At 38.8% G+C, this 21,291-nt stretch overlaps 1 protein-coding gene across 1 annotated transcript in view; it reads right to left on the bottom strand.

Moving 5' to 3' along the window:
* Nucleotides 1-21,291, bottom strand: part of LOC103479345 (calsyntenin-2-like) — a 162,088-nt gene that overhangs the window by 75,429 nt on the left and 65,368 nt on the right. The window contains exons 2-3 of the mRNA XM_017309868.1: nucleotides 16,267-16,389; nucleotides 15,860-15,948 (exon numbers count right to left, since the gene is read on the bottom strand). Of these exons, the coding sequence (XP_017165357.1) occupies nucleotides 15,860-15,948; nucleotides 16,267-16,389 (212 nt within the window). The remainder of the gene's footprint in view (nucleotides 1-15,859; nucleotides 15,949-16,266; nucleotides 16,390-21,291) is intronic.

Below are 21,291 nucleotides of genomic sequence, written 5' to 3'. Positions count from 1 at the left end.
ACTGGCATGTTGTACATCTTTTATCAGGTCATTTTGTGGAATATTTAACAACTAGAAAATGGCACATAAGAATATTATTTCCACTCTGATTGGCTACTGTTAGGCCTACAGATTTAACTTGAATGTTCATTGCATTTTTCTTAGACAACTGTGAAATTAATTTCTATTCCCATGACTTTTTTGTTCTCTGGGAAATTATTTTTGATGATAAATACAGAAACAAGCATAAAAATCAAAACCTCTACAATAATGATAGTAATATTAATGATAAAATAATGGTCAGTGCAAAGTTGCCTGCAAATTCTTTGGTGGGGGGGGGGTGAGGGACCTGGATAAAGGCTGGGGGGGCGCTGGGCTGAAAAAGGTTGAGAAACACTGATCTAAAGCTTGACTGGATCTCACTGCTGGGGAGAAAATGGCAGCCATTCGGGAAAACATCCTACATGTCTCTGAGTGGAGTGGATTTTAAACTGCACTGAAAAAGGACTTGGAATTTGGATTTTTTTTTTTTCTAGATGCCGTCTATCCATCTTCTTGTGGAGGTATTTTCTACACGTTTGACCAAAACAAGGCCTCTGGGAATAACTGGGATTTTTAATTTCTTAAACAACCAGTTGGAAATATCTAAAAAGGTGATTACACGGTAGATCAGCACTTATCACAGCAGTGTGTTTTGATGAAACTGATCTTATTCAGACTTTGTCTTTTAGATCGCCATCGCTAATTGTAGCAGATATGGATCAAAAGCAGAGTGCGACCGAAGGCGCTTTAGATTGGTCTTATCATCATCTAGGTAAAAAATATTAATCGGGTTAATAATTCTGAGAGATAAGTGTCAATATGCAGGGTATATGACAATGAAAATCAGATCTATTCTTTTAACTATAATGGTTTATGTCATCTTTGGATAAATGACCTATTTCTACACAGAAAAGTTGTATTTCTCAGTAGTATTTTTCATCTCTTTCCAAAAATGTAAGACATTTTTACTGGACCACTGGCTGCCATAGCTCTAAAACAAATCACACACTTTCAGCCACCAAAAGCCTCCAACCTGTAAATGCACACATACAGAAAAGAGGAGGACATGGCCTAGTGGTCTGCAGAATACCTAGTCTGACAGATGAACACTCACGTAGGTTTTCTGTCACATCGCAACAAAACACTGCTTCTAACAAAAAAAAAAGAAAAAAAAAAAAAGCTATAATCTAAAGAACTAAATGTCCATTTAGGCACAACAACCAAAATATCTGGATAATCTTCTGCCAGTAAATGCGCGAGTTATTGCTTCACACCTTCAGCTGCCACTTAAATGACGCTTTCCACTTACTTGTTGATATTGTGTATACAATTCCAGAAACATTACTGACTGCCCTCATCCACCACTGCTGACAGGCGGAATAAAAAGTTTCACATCAAACTACACTGAATTATGTTCTGCCTCCTGGTAACTCAAGGTTAAATGCTCCCCTGCCACACAGTCCTCATATTTCCAGCTGTGAAAGTGAAGCTTCAGCAGAAAAAAAAAATTTGCTGGGAAGTCAAAATATGGACAGATACTGCATGAAAGGTCTGGATCAAATTGTCTGAAAATTTTCCTGTGGATCTCAGTTTAATGTGTGAAAAATAGCTTGATATGAGAGTCGTTGAGAAAAAGTGCTGGTTTCACCTGATCAAACAGCATGACAGCAAAATAGCTTCTATTTAGTAAGTTGCTCTACTAAATTGACAATCGCAGTGTTTTAGTGACAGCAAAAATAACAATAATACAAAAAAAAAAAAAACACTTAAAACCAGTCATACTCTGACAGGTGATCTTAACTTAATAGAAGTCCAAGCATAAAAACCATCAGGATTCGGTTTAAGTTACCCGCGCTGCAAATGCATGGAGGAAAACCACTTTGCATGTAAAAGCAGCTTCACTTGCAATTTTAGGTACTTTGTAAAAAGCACTTTAGACTGGTTCATGCAGTTTTTCCAACAAAAAGCATTTCAGCCTCCTTCTACCAAGTGAAAATGTGCAGAATGTGCAGCATCAGAGCTGTATGTGCATCTACACTACAGAAAATGTTAATGAGAGGAAGATCAAATGGAGCGCAGCAGCAGGGCAGCTCACACACTGCATCTCCTACCTGCAAAGGTGGATGATGCCCTAGATACACATAACCAACAAGTGAAGCGTACAAAGTTCCTCTTTAAGCAAACAGGTAGTAAGTCCTTATCCTTGTGTGACTAAGATATTGGTGAGCAATTAATTTCCTTTTGTATATTTGGAAAAGCCCATTATTAATAACTCTTTCAGCTACAGTTTGAAATCAGGATCCGCCTGACTTGCTTGATACGACATTCATCAACTATCAGATGTAGTTGGGTCTCGGCTTTATGCAGGTAAAACAAGCCTGTGGGGTTCAGAGCAGGTCGCCTAGAAATAAAATGTAGTTTTCCTTCGTCTTTGAGAAGAGTGCTGAACACAAACTAGGTGATACTCACGCCTGTCACACTTATTTTTTTATTCCACCTTTACATTTTGACAACAGTCGCTGGTCATAATACTACCGCCGCCATGCTTTACTCTTGCTATGACGTTTTTCTGGGATACAGTATTATTTTACGCCAGATGTAATCACACCTACAGCTTCCAAAGAGTTAAACTTTTGTCTCATCAGTCCTCAGAAGGTTTTCCTAAAAGTCTTGGGGATCATCAAGATGTGTTCTGGAAAATTTGAGAGGAGCCTTAGCGTTATTTTTGCTCAGCAGTGATTTTCCCCTTGGAACTCTGCCACCCAGACTCTTATGGAGGAGGCATGACCTCTGACCTTAACTGAGACAAGACAGACCTGCAGTTCTTTGGATGTTGTTGTAGAGTCTTTAGGAAGAGTCATCACTRAGCTCTTGGGGTAACTTTGGTCAGCCGGYCGCTCCTKKGAAGCTTCACCACTGATCCATGTTTGTGGGCAACGTCTCTCGCTCCGATTTCCTGCAGTCCCAAAGCTTTAAAACTTGTTCCAGGCYGATAGATCTCAGGTACTTCCTTTCTCATTTGTTCCTGAATTTCTGAATGTTCAAGTTCTCTGCATGGCATCTAGTTTTTGAGAATCTTTTGGTTTACTTCACTTCGTCATGCAGGCGTGACGAAGTGAACGCCTGCACTTCGTCAAGCAGGCAGGTGTGGCTGGAGGCAGTCAGCTCAGCTGTGCTAAGCCACGGTTATGTTTTAATGGATCATGTAGGTTTGTTTTTGTTTTTTTCCCCCCTCCCTAAATAATAAACACCTTCATTTAAAACCTGTACTTTGTRTTTACTTGTGTGGCTTTGACTAATATTTACATTGGTCTGATGTTCACARCAGTGTTGCAAATATGCCAGAAAAAGTGAAATCAGGACGGGAGCAAACACACAAATTGTGGAAAAGTCCAAAGGACATGAATATTTTTGTTTGGCACTGTAGCCGTGGGTAGATTTATTCTTTGCAATGAAAATTTGACTTGCTACGCAAACAAGACAGGTTTGTTGCGAAGCCATAAACAGCCTGAATCACACGAATCCCGGCACGTAACGTTCTTATCCTGTTAGTTTGCATTACTCTCTTTCACATTGTTCTCTCATCAGGCTCTCCGTCTTTCAGAATGAAATGAAATGAAATGAAATGATGTTCAGATTAACTGTTTGAGGCTAAACTTTCGCATGAGTTAAAGCAAGCACAACATATATGAAATGTGACAGGTGGAAATTGAGTTCCCCAGGAGAGCTTTTGCATACTAATGCAGAATTATTAAAATGACAGACGTCAGCTGTCTGATAGGCCAGCAGGGTGTTGGACCGCAGGCTGAGACTGCGTGCAGAATTCACCAGAATATCTCCCAACATAAAGAGGAGTACATGCTTGATATTCTGTGGGAGTTAAGATAACCTAATTTGTCATCATTCATTGATCTCTGCATGCTAGTTATGTTCATCATAACAGACAGCRAGCAATAGCTCAAGCATGCGTCGCTGTCATGTTTGATCATTTGTCGACTCCTCAGCTAGAGTAAATTTAAAACCGTCCATTTGTTTTCAGGGGAACGGCTCTATTTATTTAAACAAATTTGCAAGCATAAATCTCGGCGAGAGACTGAGAAGCTGCAAAACCAACAGAATTTCTGAAGCACATTAAAACCCTCATATCTTTTTGTGACTTGTATAAATACGCTTCACTTTCGCAGAGACAAACTGTCTTTGAAGAAAAAAATGAAAATCAAATCTCAAAACTCCGGTGCAGTAGAAATAAAAAGAATGAAAGATTGTGTTGGTTTTATTATTTTTATTTTTTTTAACAATAAGCAATAAGGTGTCTTCTGTTGAAAATGAAAGTGTATGATTAATATTTAAAATCAAGGCAGCAGTGGGATATCATGTTCAGAATCAGAGTAAACAATTTTCTTTTTTTTTTTAACTAAAAAATGTTGTGTGCAACTAGAGCAATTTGTTTCTTTGCTGCAACAGCMCTATTTTTCTTCTAGTTAGTTCTGTGAAATAAACATCTTACAGAATGGGCTGTTCTTCTGCCTTAAAAAAAAGGAGAATTTTCCTTTAAAATTAAGCTAGCGGTTTAGCATCATGCTTCAGTCGCTTGTTTGTTTGAAGCAGAAATGAGAGTTGGCTGAGTGAGTCGCATCCAGCAGGTAGACAGGGAGCTGCAGTGACCATTAAAGTCTTTGATGTTTTTTTTTAGTTGGTCCAACATTGTAAAAGGACCAAAAATRCATAATTACATCCCATCCACAGATTAAGAAATTCTACATTCCACATTTTAAAGTGGATTCAGTTGTTTTTTTTCCCCCTATTTTTGATAATGTGGGAATCATGGTTCTTACTCAGCATGTTATCAGCCGATTGTCTGCATGTTTCTTCCTTCAAAGTCCAGTATTGTCGTAATAAATGCACCTATTTGAACATGTAAAATGATCTCGAGTCAGTTCAGCACGAAATCAGCGATTATGTAAAAAAAAAAAAAAAAAAGTTTTGGAAATAGCAAAATGCATACAAAGCCAGGCCGAGTTAAAATTTGGCATTGTTAGAAATATTTTTTGTAAAATTTTTTGACATGCTAATTAATGTACAACCTCTTCAATAAGTCAGTAGAAACCATGTATTGCGAATAGATGAAGCAAACCACTTCCTGTCAGCTAAGTGTTTCAGCTAACAATATGTAGGTCATTTACCACAATGAATGCTAATATGCAAGCAAAGATGTAGCGTACTGCATCTTAGCTCATAATCTTGCCAAATTCCCATTTAAACATCGTCTTTAAGGTCAGTCCAACTAATTCAACGACTTCCTACCATGACAACTAATTCTCATCATGTTAAAATTGTTTTGTCTGATAAACCCAATACACGTGGAGTGTGAGTTGACTTAATTATCATCACACAGGGACAGCAGCACTTTGTGATACAGTTAAATGACAGAAAAAGGTCAGCAAAAGGTCTTAGAAGGGCAGGAAGGGACTGGTGTTACAGTGTCTTCAATAATTTGTGCCCTGGGAGGTAGAAACCGGATGATGAGAGATCTGCTTACTTACTCTCACCAGCACCCCCCTCTTTTATCTAAGCATCATTCTCACTGTCACAATTAGCAGAGAATAGAGACAAAGAGGTACTCAGGGATGTAACACTCGGTAAAAAAAAAAAAAAAAACTCAGAAAGAATACTAATTACCTTGCAGAAAATTTGAATTAGATCAGCAGCTGTGACCTTTTTAGAGCTCAAGGTGTATAACCTTAAGGATGAGACCAGCCGACTTTCAAAACAGACCAAAAATACCAGCAGAGGTTAACATGCAGTCAACAGAAACTAATTTGTGGTCATAGTGAAGCACTAAAAGCCCCTTTTAAAGTGCTTAAATATTGACGTCTTTATCGCGCTTTCATGTGGTCAACGGGAAAAATAACAATCCTACGAAATGGCCTGTTACACTCCACAGCCAGGCAGGGAAATTGAGTTTGCAGCGAGTGCAGAGACTGAAGATTGGGTGTTTGTTAGAACTTTGACTTGGTACTGTTCGGCACTTGACTGATGGCTCTGGCTGCCTTCATCCATTACTCTGTCACTCGACTGAAATTGCCCTTCAAATGTTCTGGCACTCCTGGAAAAACCGAACACTCCCTCTTTTTGTCTGTGGAGCAGAAAGAGCGCGCGGTGGCAGGGGAAGATGTAGAAACATCTTATTTCACTCGCACAGCTGTCAGATCATGTTGGGCCACTTCAGAGATGATCGAAACCCTCGGTGAAAACTAAATATCAAATTACGAGAGAAAAAAATATATATCCGGTTCGATTGTTGTATTGGTATGAATAAAATTAAGAGACCAATCAAAATGATTAGTTTGTCTGACTTTACTTTTTAGAGGTATATGTTTGAGTAAAAATGAACATTGCTTTTTTTAAAGATTTAGAATAAAGCAAAATAGATTTAAGTCCAGACAAGGTCACTCCAAAACACTAATTGTATGTAATTTAAAGGTGGACCATTTTGTGTGCTTCAGATTATTGATACATTTCCCAACTCAATTAGGTTTAAGCTTTAGATCACACACCAATGATCAGACATTATCCTTCAGGATAAATTAATAGATAAAAACATCAAACCAGGGACATAAGGCTTCATTTTTGCTTAGCGGGACTTTAGCTCAGTCTGAGTCATAACATAGGAGACATTTGAAAATGGTACCTCACCACAAAAGAGTTAGAGTTGGCAAGCATTCATGAAAATATTATTGTTTCAGGCAGATCAATAACTTGTAGCTGTACTATAAACTCTAAAATGTCAGTTAAATGTGCAGCTGCAGCTTAACTTGGAGACCAACAAATACAAATCACAACGCCATCAAAAACATATAGAAATATTGAGGAGCGATGCATTTCAGGTTTCTGCATCGACTTGAAGAAGAATAGGGTGTGATGTCGTGCCAGTTGTTATGTTAAAAGGACTCCATAAGCTTTTTGGGARGAGTGACTACTCTATAAAGCTTTGCTGGGCTTTATGGCGAGTAGAGTCTGGGATGGAAATGAGAGCCAATAAAAAAATAGGAGTCTAACTTTATTAMAACGATAAAGATACGGGGAGGGAAATCGGAGGTTTTAAGGGTGAATGGGTCACAGATAATTAAGGATAAAGTCGTCTGAGCAGCATTGATATGGTGCACAGGTCAAAAAGGCTCATAATCATTTTTYATGCTCAAATGGATAAGGCAAATGGACTGAGGAATATATGGAAATTGACGTCTAATTGACCCGTCAGCCCGTCGAGGCTCTGAAGCCTCCGTCACACAGACAAAAGGGGAGAGAAAGGAGAATACAGAGATGATCTGGATTTGTTAGAGGAGCTCTTCACTGCACATCACGTTAGGTCAATTTAGCTCACATCAGGCCCAGGGTCACTGCTTGTCCTTGAGAACCAGATGCATCTGTTATTAAAAAAAAAAAAAAAAAGTAGCGACCCACTGTTTGTGTCCATCTACCAAAAACACAGATATGAAAAAAAATAATTCTTAGAATGCAACGAGGGATGGATATTTTTTTAGCTAGCATTGTCAGTTTTATTTAGCAAAATTTACATGCATTTTAAATGTTTAAAATATAGACACAGCAAACCTGAATGAATTGCTTTGTAAGTGTCACAAAATACCCACAGCCTTAGCTTATTGTAAGTTTAAGAAAAACACACACAAATAAAAAAAAGAAAAAAATGGAAATACCCACGGTGTCAAGACAAGAGAGAAAGAGCCAATGCAATTTCAAAAAWTGGGGCAGTAGGCTAATATCAGAACAGATTGGGTCTTTCATAAAATCAATCATAGGCTAAGAGGTTGTCTGACGCCGAGAGCGATTGGACAAAACACTGACAATAGAGCTTCAGCCCGGCATTACTGGATGTGTAATTAGTCCTGGAGTCAAGACAGACCCAATTACCTAGGGGAAAGGTGACTCCCGCCAAATAAAAGAATCAGGTTTAAATGTTTGCCAGTGGTTTTCATTTAAAAACTAATTCAAGTCTGCACATGTAGCTATTTAGGTATTATTAGACAAAGATAAGATTAGATAACACTGAATAACGCAACAGTCAGCAATGGAGAGACTGGATGCCGCCGTTGATTAAAAGCGAAATTTGATTTAAAAATGAAAGGATGGAAAATAATTGTCTAAAATAACACACACACTCATTTAAGTCACTTAAATACATTTCTTAAGACAAACAGCTAAAAAAAGAGAGAGCTACGCTAACAAGCTGAGGAAAATGTGCAGGTCAAGCTAAAGTGACTGATGGAAACAACACAAAAATATGACAAAATGACTAATTCATGTTAAGAAGGGGCATTCTCAATGTCACATAAATACCATTATCTAACATTATCAATCCACCTCTAGCTCTTAAATATAAATCCAAACTTTGTACATAATTTTGAGTTGTACTATAAAAATCTGACCCAACTTTTAGAGGACCACTGAATTGAAAACAGTACAGAAAATAAACTTGCTGCATAAAATGTAAACTCTCTCTATGGCAGGTGTGTGAAATCCAAACTACGCTTGCAGGAAGCAAAATAACAGTAAAATCTACTAAAAGTAGTATGGCTGTTAAACCATTTCTCTTAACAGCCATATATTAAACAATCTTAGCTTTGGTCCAGGATACAATGTGAATAAGCATTAGACCRCTCACATAATAAATAACTTATTGTTATGCCATCATAAATTACAGCTTCTTCAGAAAAGGCTKGTTACCGACACATTTCAAAACCAAGGTCAAAACAGAATCTAGCCTTCACGAAACATTCTTCTTAGTTTTCTGAGAAAATGGTTTAAAAACACTAGACAACATAAACCAGTGGCAGGATGTAACTCAGGCTCAAGGTTACCAACCAGCACTGCCATATTCTAAGGAGAGAAAAAAAAYATTTCAAAAGGCTACTGAGCTCCAAGTAAGCATAATTCACCCCAATAAATACTCACATGTATTTATAACAATTTCTCAAATTACCTTCACAATTGTAAGCTTTCCATAGGTCATATCTTAAAAATCATCTAAAAAAACCCCCAACATTTTATTAGCTGTTGTGACRTCATGATACAGGCGTTCTTCAAAGCTTGTAGAGGGAAATGTGTTGGTAGGACTGTTATTTTCACAGGTGGCCCAACAATTGCTGCCGTTTMAGGTGGATGCTTTAATCAGCCAGTWAAAAACAAGGCAGCAGAAGTAACATAAAGYGCATTAAAGAGTAAAGATTTCAGTAGCTGCGTCAGAGGAATCACACGCAAGAGCCGCTCATCAGTAGCAAACAGCTACTAGTCTGACAAGATGTGGAAGTTTGGCTTCATTTCTGAAAGATTTTCATTTCAAACAGATCRAAAATAAATGTGTTCATTTTTTGCCTTTCCTTACTCAGTAAAAACTCATTACCATGCAGAGCTGTAAACTTGTGGTTTGAAATTGCATAAGGAACGGACCTGCGTCGATCGGCTTTGGAAAACTTGTCTGACATGACAGTGCATTCCTGTACATTTATTAAATAACTTGTTTTTAATTGGCTGTATCCGCAATATCTAGCGTTCCATTATTATATGGCTGCGGACTYGCTTATTCATTCATCTCACACAGCATTTTACTTTCATTGCTGTGTTACAAGTAATGCTAATTAGCAGATGGCACCACTGACCCTACCTGTTTAGCAATCCACCAGCCAGTGTRCATTTGGAGACAGTTTTGTGGTCCAACTCCTCTTCAAGGATTTACAAGCTCAAAATAATAAAAGCAAGTTGGAAATTGTTCAACGACAAAAGTGAATCACTTTTATTTTYTTACTTCCTTTTATTATCCATTACAAGAGAAACTTTGAAACTGAACTTTTATCTTTTTAATCAAAGTTACAACTAAAGTTATTGTTCTCCAATTCAAAATATAAGAATGACAACAAAAACGGAGAGAGAAAAAAAAAACAATGTTGGAGAATTTCTGACATCCAGATATTATGTCTCTAACATCTTTGATAGATGGTGGGGATTAAATCTAAGATCAAAACTCATTTAAATGATCCTTTCTAATTTGCAGTCGCTGCATTGCAACGTATTTGGTAATTAACCAATTTGTTTAATAGCCATATGCAAACAAAAAAAAAAATAAAAAATTGTCTTTGACTTATGTTTAGACTAAAAATAATTACCAGTGATACCTTTTTTTAATGAATCCTTTCAGTACACTGGATCTTCACCATTATCTTTAGAGATAATGGTGAAGATAATGGTGGTTTCCCCTGGTGATGCTCTGCTGGTCCTTTGTCTCACTGCTCATCTCATTGGCTCAGGTTGGTCTGTTCCTGGCTCTGGATCAACTCATTTTTACTTCACAAACAATGGCCCACAAACATCATAACGACGTGAGACTGTGTCCTTACTATGTACGCTGCATGAATTTGATTCATACTTCTATCACTGGCGTGTGTTTTCTTTGAAAATGATCTGGAATAATAAACAACTTAAGCCCTCATCACACATTTAGCAGGAGTCCCAGAAGTGCCCGATTCTTTCCAGTGAAGGGAAGATATTCAGATCTAATGTTCAAATTTTTTTTTTTTTTTTTTTTTTTTGCACAACCAAAACAGAAACCTTGTTCACAAAGATAGAGATCAGCTCTCAAACGAGCATATGATTGCATCTGTTTTGCGCTGCAACATGCCRATCCATAACCTGCAAACTACGGCRGTCCCACTGCAGAAATTTAAGCACTTTAGAAAGGCAAAGAGGACAGAGAGCAGAGCAGAGGGGGCGAAGTGGCAGCCAGGCACAGCGATATGTTCCTCCTCTCCTCAGGGCAGAGAAACAGACACCAGCCTGGTTTGATCAGACTTTCGCTTCAATATCCTCTCTTATCCTTTGATGATCCATCACATCATCTTCCTCCCCACTTCTCTCCGTCTCCTTGTTACACACGTACACACTGCACATCCCCATTATCTGGTCTACCTTTGTCTCACTCTTTCATCTCCTCCTCTCACATCGCCAGCATTTTTTTTTTTTTTGCCTCCCCCAAACATTTCTTCCTCTCTATTCCACTTCCTCTTTTACTCCATTCTCTTTGAAATGTGTCACAGTTTCTGCTTTGTTGGGTCCTATAGTGTAATTAGCTTCTCAGCTATTTTCACCTCGGTGCAGTGTAGCCGGTACAGTGGGACYTGGCAGTGGGAGACTGGCTATAAATGACTTTGTAGATGAGCCAAAAGTGTTTCTGCGATCAGAGGTGAATTTGTTCCGTTATGCAATCATGCAGTTAATTTCCCTTTTTACGTTCATTTTTCTCGCTTATTCCGCCGTCGTGTTCATCTTTTCAGGTGGTGACCAAGTCTCAATTTTTCATTACTTGTACRGCAGTAATTTTTGTCATTACTTCTGTTAAAAGACAAAGCATAAATCTGCATGACTGAACTCCCGTAGTAGTGTTGCGTGATTAATGTTCCTGTGTATGGTGTTGTAAAAAAATAAAAATAAAAATTTATTGACCGCTTTTTGGATGCGACTTCATTAGCAAGACCGCTGGAGTCGAGGGTTGACTGGACAGAACCTTCTGACAAGATGAATGATCTGAAGAAGCATCACAAAACAGCGCCGTCATTCTGGAAATGGTTACAAAGTCATTTCTAAAACTGAGGACATGCCGTACAACTTTCATAGTAATGGGAAGCTTGGAGTTTCCAACTAACTGACTGGATTTAACAGATTTATGTTTCTCGACTGAATGACCGTCACACGGTACAAATACACCTGTTTGTTATGATCTGAGAGCGTCTGTTCTTCTAAAAGTACAAAATCCTTCAAAGACCAGATCAGAAATTAACCTCTACATGCACATTTTGTTTTGTTTTTTTACCAATTGCCACAAATTTTCTTCAACTAGTTAAACGCAGATTTTAATATCTTTACACCAGTGCTACATTCCCAAGCAAGTGGCAATCTCTTTTTTCTGATCATACTACAAATTTGACATAGAGCTTTCTAACACTAAACTGAAAACAAAAGATGGATAAAACCTAATTAAAAATGTAAAATTAAATAGTTTGTTTTCAGACTCTCTGGATGTTTTGTTTTGAATGGGGGACAAGTGCTTAGTATTCATTATATCAAGCACGATAACATTTACAGCCTTAGCTAATTTGCAATGCAGATTCCCAGCTCTCCAGTTCTTTAAATGCATCAGAACTAAACACAGCTGCAGGTTTTGGGATTAATAAAATCAGAAAAAAGTTGATGGCATAAACTTAACAGAATGCATGGGATCAATCTTGATATTTTATATTGAGACCCATCAACTTTTTACCCCTCTCTTTTGTGTAATAGTCCAAAACCCAGAAAATCAAATCAGCCAGGAGTGGATCTCTATCTGTGTTCCTACCGCAGCTTCTTAAAACCTTGTTTTAAGGTTTCTTAAAAGGTTTCTGGAGGGATAAGAAAGTGGAAAACCTTCAACCTTCTCGTTATGCAAGTACTTTCCCAAATGATGCTGAAGCAAATTAAAGGAATTACTAGATCCGGTTTGAGGGGCGCTGTGCGAAAGAAGTTTATGGGTAAATTACCCATTATTCGTTCGACGTCTGGTTCATGTTGGCCGAGTCTCGATTGGTGAGTGCAGGCGATGATCTTCATCTCAAGTACACGGGGGAGGAGACAAAAGGGTCAAAAACCGATTCAGAATCATAACTATGTTTGTGCAATCATGAAAATTACATGCTACTCACACAAACACCCTACAAGAATAATAAGAGTCGTTTCCAAGAAGCTGGTTATAACATCCTCCACTTACACTCAACAGCTCTTTGTCTCCCCGGTTCCCCTCAGCTATCCATTCTCCCTTTCTTCTTAGAGTACTTTTGTTCTTCCACCCTCTGTGTGTCCAGAGGAAACAATGTACCATAGGACATTTTTCTGGTAGTATGATGAATGGAAAAGTATTGGTGCCTGTTGACTGTGGCCTTGAGATAAAGAATAAGCAAACAAAACTGTCTGTTTGCCTTGTAGCCCCCTGGAGCCCTAAGCCACCATTGCTCACGCTACTTTTGATTGAGAAGACTATCGGTACACGCAGCGCTCCTCGACCCACACACCTTTGTGCTTCTGTCGGTAGGCGCAGTGTTGGTTGTTTACATCAAAGTGAAATGTTCTGTGGCAGAGGAGGGACAGACGCAGCCGAAGGCAATGGAGAGTAAAGAGGATATGCATAAAATGTTTGGTAAGAAGAAGGCCTTTAGGAGAGAAAAAAAAGGACTTTACAGGAGAAAGGAAACAGCAAAACAAAAAAATAAAAAAAACTGTATTTTCCTTTTCTGGATTTTCTCCATTTTGTTTCATAAGATGAACTAGATAGACAAATTCATTCATGTAGCCACATTTACCTTGCATTTAGTTGACATAAAATTAAAAAGAAATCCACCCTAAAGCTGCAGTGTTGCCTGAATTGCCAAAACACCTGCTCTCATTCACAAATTCACAAATATACATAATTTTGATCATTAGGTAATCAACCCACCATAGCTGACAAAAAAAATAGTTTAAGAATATTATTCATGCAAATTGAATAGCCGTGTAAATTAATTAAATTTGTTGCCCTTTCAGTTACTTACTTGGGAAGAAGAGCGTGAAGCTGCAGGTTCAGTGCACATCCTTGATTCATCTCTCATAATTTAAACAAAGAAATCGAGCAGCAAAAACAAAAATTCATTTAGTTTACTTATATAGCACCAATTCACAGTGCATGCTGGTAGTTTTAAGAGTCTTTGCAAAAACGTGGTTAATTAAAGTTAATTCATTCATCTAACATGGAAGCAATTTATTTTTTTGTAGTTTTTTTTACAATGTAATTTTCTCCTAATAAATGAAGTAATTACATTTTGATGTGTACTCAGGTTATCCTCGTGGAATATGTTCCTTTGTTTTTGTTTTTTTTAATGATTATTTGAAACATGCCGGTGCACCGGGGCTGCACAGTGGCACAGTTGGTATAACTGTTGCCTTGCAGAAAGAAGGTTCTGGGTTYGATTCCCAGAGTCTTTCTGCATGTTCTCCCTGTGMRTGGTGGGTTCTCTCCAGGTACTCCGGCTTCCTYCCACAGTCCAAAAACATGACTGTCAGGTTAATTGGCTTCTCTAAATTCTCCCTAGGTGTGCTGTGTCCTGAGTGTGTGTGTGCATGGTTGTTTGTCCCGTCTGTCTCCGTGTTGCCCAGTGACAGACTGGCGACCTGTCCAGGGTGTACCCCGCCACTCGCCTGGAACGCTAGCTGGAGATAGGCACCAGCACCTCCTGACCCCTCTAGGGACAAGGGTGTACAGAAAATGGATGGATGGATGGATGGATGGATGTTGGTGCGCCAAAAATCCAATAACAGAATAAAACCTGGAAGAGAGCAAAAATCTTTTACGGCGCTGTATAAAAGCTGCAGAAACTGCTTAACAATTCTCATCTGTGTTCTCACTCTGCAATTAATGTGGAGCCAGAAGGATAGCCCACTCCTTCCTGCCATAAAACAAAACCAGGATTGATGAGGGYGTCTATAATCTAAGTGACTGGCTGAATATGGGCTCGCTGGGAGCAATGCGTTGAGATAGAGAGGAGGAAAAAGGACTATAGGAATCAGGAAGAGGGAATGTGGTGCCAGGATTGGAGGGGAGGGAAAAAAAGGCACAAATGAGGGTAGAGATCCAGATAAAAATGTGACAGAATAGTTAGATTGTGTGGGGTTGAGGTGGGGAGTGGATGGAGGTGTTTGTACAAAAYACAGGGTAAGCCAAGGAAGATAAATTGGAACGGAGCTGCTCTTTTACGGCCATTTTTTCCGTCTCCTTGGAAGCTATTGTGCCGGTTTCATTCATTAGACCACAAGCAATAAAAAACATTCAAGGAGAGAAATATCACCAGTCAGACGCTTCTGTTTTGTTTTTTTTCTCTCTCTCCCGGGTGATTTCTCACCAACGCTGACCTTCTCAAGCAAACAAACCACATGTTAATCACTGAGAGAAGCATCTAAAATAAATTTTCCCTTGTGTCAGCCTGGTTGTTGTGGTGTCATTAAACATTCAGTGCATCGCAGATTTGTTTACCAGGTAAAACAATGTGCTGCAAATCATTGTAAGCCCATCTGAGCGGAAAGGAACAGCAGCTCTGAGGAGGGTTTTCAGAAAATGGGTTGCGATATCCGCTTTTAAAAACGTATTGCAGGCTAATAAAGTATAATCGATTATGCTGTAAGACGTCTAGGTTACGTCGTACAGAAATGCCACATCACGCTCAGCAGACAGAAAAATAACATTTGATCAGCAAAGTTTGTGTACAACTCTTACTTTAACATAAACTGGAGATGCAGAAATACATTTATCTTTCTCAAATACAAATATCAAAGTTTATCCCGCTTTCAGCTCATTTTCGCTTTTCTTCCTTACCAGTTCTTCGGTTAATGAAACCTAAAGTGAACATAKGGTTGAACAAAATGAAAATCCAGCAACTGGGATAACATTGTTAAATGTGATATTAGCTGTGATAAATACACAGAGTTCCTCATTTTCTCTTTCTCTGCCATTTCAATGCTTCCAGCCGTTTCTGTGACCTGCAGCATCTTGGGCGGTATCCGTCAGATGCGGCCGTCTACTGCAGCGATAAAAATATTTATCGGACAAACATTACATCAGTATGCTGAAGCTGTGAAAAAAAAAAAACACAGCTTTTGTAAAAGATGACATATAACATGGTAGAAAACATGCAAACTCCACACAGAATCATTTTGGGATTTGAACCCAGAATCTTCTCGCAGCATAAAACTGTATTTGGTCTTAGAAGTGAAAAGGATTCACTCTCTCTTTTCTCTTTTCCTCTTTTTTGTTTGTTTGTAGGGTTGTCCTGTTACATGGTGAGAAAAAATGCTCCCTTTCTGAAAAATAAATAAAAAATACAGCATTTGTTTTACACGTCTGCATGTGATAAATGAAATTCACGCTCCATGACAAGCAGTGGGCACAGAGAACTGCTGGATCATCTGTTTTTGTCCTGTGGTGTGAAGCTGCTACAGCTGCCCGAGCACAGAGCTATGGCATCTTTGTCGAGGTCCTGAGTGCGTTAGTGAGGAAACGTGTGAGAGCACCCTGCTTTCTGCACCAATAAATTGTGTGAAAATGTAAGAAAAATGACTGCCGGTTGGATAAACTGCACATATCCGAGTGTTTTGCCATTTGGGATTGAGGTTCCCTACCAGCATAAGGAACTGGGGCGTCCTTGTCCAGCGCCACCAGTGGAGGGTCCAGCAGCACCGTGTCCATGTTCTCTGTGATCACTCCATGGTAGGAGGTCTCTATCCACGGCTTGTGCTTGTTGACTGTGAAAGGAGAAGAAAGAATGAGATAAACAACAGCGTCTCTTCCATTTTTATGTTTTGTCTCATCGACCGATGTAAATAATAATATAGGTGAGAAAAACATGTTGATCTCAAAAAGAAAGCTTTTATGCCCAGTTAGTTTTGGTTTTTGAGAGTTTCGCTGATTATTTATTTTGACGAGAGGTTTACCACAAACACAGTGCGACACTTTGAACAAACACATTTCTGTTTTTAGATCTGTGTTATTATGAACCTTTGCATATCTTCCTCTACCATCTGCACTTTTTTTTTTCCACGGTAAATACGTACTATTTTTTTCTTTTGTTGGCCCCTTTTCTCTCCTCTTTGTCCATTTCCACAAAATGGTCAACTCAAACACCACCCTTGKTTTGTAGGGTGGATAAACCAGAGACCCACCATCACACACAAAGTGAATACTGCCACTGCAGCTCAGGAGGTGATCCGATTCCCCGCATTCCTAAATCTGCATGTTCACAGGCTGGATATTAAACTCTCCCGTCCCTCTAGTACTTGTGAAGTCCCTTTGGATGAAAACATGTGCTTATTGAATCTAGTGTAATGTAATGTGCTCTAAATTAAACTTCCTCACAGCGGGAGCTAACACACAGGAACTTATGCTCAAGCCACATGAACATATGTGGATATCGTGTGCTTTGGTGAGCCCGCACATACACACACAGACCGCATCATCTCTGGTGTCCAAGAGTCGCGCTCCGCGGGGAACCGGTCTGACACCCTGACCTTCTAATCCACTGAAGAGGATCTCTTTGTCTCATGCCAATGAGCAGATGACACGTCCAGCTGGCAGCGATTTAAAATGTAMYAAACCGTTCCTAAAGCCTTCTCGTATAGCTTTTCATCCGTCTGCGTAAAAYTTTGGCGGTTTTTGTCCTACTATTCCGTTTTCCCCAGAAGCCATCAACACACTCAAAGGACAGGGTCGCAACGATGAAATGAAAACCGGAATAACTGCAGACAAACAACGATAAGATTTCACAGGTTTTACGTTTAAGATGTTGAATTACTCAAACCTCGTTTGTTTTAGCACTTTTGTCATGTTTTAACCACAAACATAATGGATTTTACAGACATGCTATGAGATGAATAAGCACAAAGTAGGAAAATTTGACATTCCTTTGAACACTTTTTATGAATAAAAATATGAAAAGTGTGGTGTGAATATTTGGCAAACTATAATACTTGGCCAATTAGACAGACTTTCGCAGTACTTCTGCACACACTTGACGTAGATTTCAATGACTAAGATCCTAAATCTCAGGCAGAGTGGTGGGCTCATCGTGATTATTTCATTTCCTTTTGGGATCAATAGAGTGTATTCTTGAATTTTATTGGATTTGAATGATTAAAAACAAAGACATTATTGAGGGAATTGGGCTTTTGATGGCAAAAACAATATTAAACAATTGCAATTCTCATTCACATTTGCTAGAATTCACCGAGACACCTCCTTATCTGAATCCTGCTACACTCAGAGAGACTCCATAGTGGTTAATATGAAGTGAAAGGAAGAAAAAAGAAACACCAAGACATTATACAAGCCATTATGCACATGTGGTAGATGAGAAGCACTGCAGTACCCAGCATGGGTCGTCTCAGCTGGAGAGGGGAAAGAGAAGAGTGGTCTGTCTTCGAGTGAAATGAAGATATCTCTAGGCTACACCTGTAATATTGTACTTGTAATGGAGGATTCAGTGGTGCATTTCGAAGTGCATCACTTTTATTCTGCACTGCCACTACGGCATCTACCTCGTCCTTCCAGCCTTCTTCAATTTACATTTCAGCGTCAGTAACTTCCGTGAAAAGGCAGAGGTGRAATGAAGAGGAACAATCTTCTAAAAGCTACTCTTCAAAAACCAAGATAATGTTAAAGTAAGGTAACAACCATAAAATGCATGAAAATTTGTATGTATTGAAAAAGCCATTTATGCCTCCGCCAGCTACTCAAAAAAAACATACCGTGGTGTTTTCTGTACACTTAAAGATGTCTTCGGTTATTTACGTGMGTCCCAYKGAAAAGTGCCGTTTTGCTCTCCGTTTCATTTTCAGCACAAGGTCCTACATTTATTACAAACAAATTGGTTGGTGGATGACACAGCAGAGTTGTGGCTCATTAAGGGGAGTCTAATAAAAGTGCCGTTTCTGGGGAAAGCATTCATCAGATTGGGTAAATTAACTATTTCCAAAACGCTTCTCGTTGCACGAACTTCATTAGTGATCCATTTAAAGGTTTACCTCCTTGGCAACATGGCACTGAACTCAATAAAACAAAAATGGAAGAAAGCCCGCATAGAATGACAGAGGGGGAAAAAAAACCCTAGAAGAGCAGATTATGTAAAGACAAATGAAATATTGCTGCAGTTTTACATACAGTTTTCAAATCACCTCACAAACTGACTCAAGACTAAAAACAAATCACCCATTCATGAGAAACAGCTGCTTGTTCTCTGTTTTCTTAACAGTTATAATATGATTAATCCAAAGAATCCAAAAAGAAAATCCAATAGATTTACTTGAAATTAAAAAAAATAAGAATAATGGRCAGATGGGCAGGTGGAGGACCCGACTACCTACATCAAATAGCCAAAAGTATTGAACTACTCGTCTTTAAAGATTAAAAAACTTTAACAACATCCCATACTTGCAGCTGTGATGCGTTTCAGCACATGAGGTTTTGGATTATCTCGCTAATTTCTTGGAAAATTTCCTGAACTCCGTGTTTCGCCTCAGAGATGCGACTCCGGGTTTCACCCTCACTGACACACTCTCTTTAGAAAAACACACCAATAACCGTATTCAGCCTGCCTACTTTCATTTACTCAAGCATTGCCTCTGTCCGTTTCTCACACTCGGTGAGTCTGCTGCTCCCATTGAGGCTTTTTTTTTCACCTCTTGTATTGATTATTGTAACTCTCTGCTCTCTGTCTTGCCCCACAAGTCCATCTATAAAGTCCAAGTGGTTGTTAGCTTTGCTGCCTGCATTGTGACCTGAAGCCCATCATATCACTCTCATTTCTAAGCAACTCCATAGACTTTCTCTCCAACCAAGCATTGATTTGAACATTTAAAGCTCTCTATAAGGTTATCCAGTATGTTTTTCCTTTTTTAGAAAAGTTTCTGCTTTACACTTCTTTGAATCCTGCAACCATGATCATCAGCCTGACCATATACCCACTTATCTGTTCACAATGGGACTCAGTCTCTAAAATTACAGTTTATAAATATATCTTAACATTTTTTGAGCAGCCAAGCCAGAGTCCAGGTTGAATCTGAAGATACGGGGCAATGGTGAGAATGCTTTCCAACATCAAACTTAAAGCTCATCGTTGTCCAAAGGTTGCAAAAAAGCTGCTCAGCAATTACAAGAAGATTGCTGTAATTTCAACTGATTMGAAAAGAATACAACCTTTTTAACAGGTCATTAAAAAAAAAAATGCAAATGATTTTTCTTTTTCCCCCCCAACTTGATATTTTGAATCTAAATATGCATGAGCATGTATAAATATGCATGAGCCTTTCTAGCCTGTGCACCAAGTGGCCAATATTTCATGCTAATTACATTTTGTTTATTTAAGCTTATTTACTTTCCCCCTCCATGAATTGCTGCTGAGTCATTAAGACACTTACACATTCTGGCTCCTCTGCGCTTTGTGTGCAGGTGCCATTTTGAGACGTGAAGAAGCGACGGCATCATGCGCACAAACCCGTTATGAGACAACCACGGAAATACATCAGTCTAGACTCAAATGATAGAATTGGCCTCAGACAAGCCAGATGATCCCAAGTCTTGAGCCAGGCTGCTACTGTGGTTAATAATATCCATTAAGACAGCATCCTATTCTTAAAAAAAAAAAAAGACTACAAGTTCTGCTGAAAAACACATTCTGTCTTTGGCCATTATATAAAACATCTGCAGCCATTAGAGCACAAGACTGCACATTGAATGAGACCAATTCACTTAGCAAACAGTCTAAAAGCATATTGAACACAGCTATGGATAAAATCTGATATGACACTAATGTAGACACAAAAAAAGGAAACAGGACAGTGATTTCTAGTAAATAGCATTRGTGTGTTTGTGTAGGATCAAATATCAGCATGCAGAGGCTTGAAAAACTCTTTGTGCAGAAACAAATAATCCTTTCATTCCGGTGTCCAGGTCATGTCCTCAAGCCTACCACGCTACTGCTCCTACTGTGTGTGTTTCCTAGTTTCCATTTGATAAGAGAAACAAAGTGTCCTTTTCACTGACCAGGCCAACGCAGTGGAAAAGCAAACAACAATAAGTGTCGATTTATGGGTGGTGATGCCTAAAGCCTGAATAGAAAACTTCCCCATGAAGTCAAAAACCAATAAATGTGTCAAACCGCTTTCAAAGAAAGGATTTAAAATGGGGGTTTGGGGGGAAAGTACAGTGCCTTTCAAAAGTACCGACTCTTTCAACTTTTTCACCTTTCACGTAATTGTGAAGTGGGAGGACAACGATGCAAGGCTTTCGAAAATTTTGACAAAGATGTGAAAAACGTATCTTTGGATTTAGACACCGAGTCATGAGAAAACCTCCTTTCACAGCTAAATCACAGCTAAAAGGCCTTTTGAAATGTCTAATACGAAGACATTGATATTTTTGACTTTTTCCAGTGGACTTAGAGCTGGTGTGAACATCAATTTGTAAATCTTGCCATAGATTCCTGATTGAAATTAGGTTGAAACCTTTTGACGAAACGCATACATATGTTTTAATATAAGCTATAAACCAACTCTTTTTATGTTTCGTTTTATTGTTGTTGTTTTTTTTGGTTGATGTTATCGAGGGGAACATTTGCCCAAGTTCAAAATCTTTTGCAGATAAGTTTTCGACAA

This window comes from Poecilia reticulata, linkage group LG17 (genome assembly GCF_000633615.1).
Source record: "Poecilia reticulata strain Guanapo linkage group LG17, Guppy_female_1.0+MT, whole genome shotgun sequence".
Taxonomy (NCBI): Eukaryota; Metazoa; Chordata; class Actinopteri; order Cyprinodontiformes; family Poeciliidae; genus Poecilia; species Poecilia reticulata.
The sequence above is the reverse complement of the archived record's forward strand: the minus strand, read 5'-3'. Positions and strand labels throughout refer to the sequence as shown.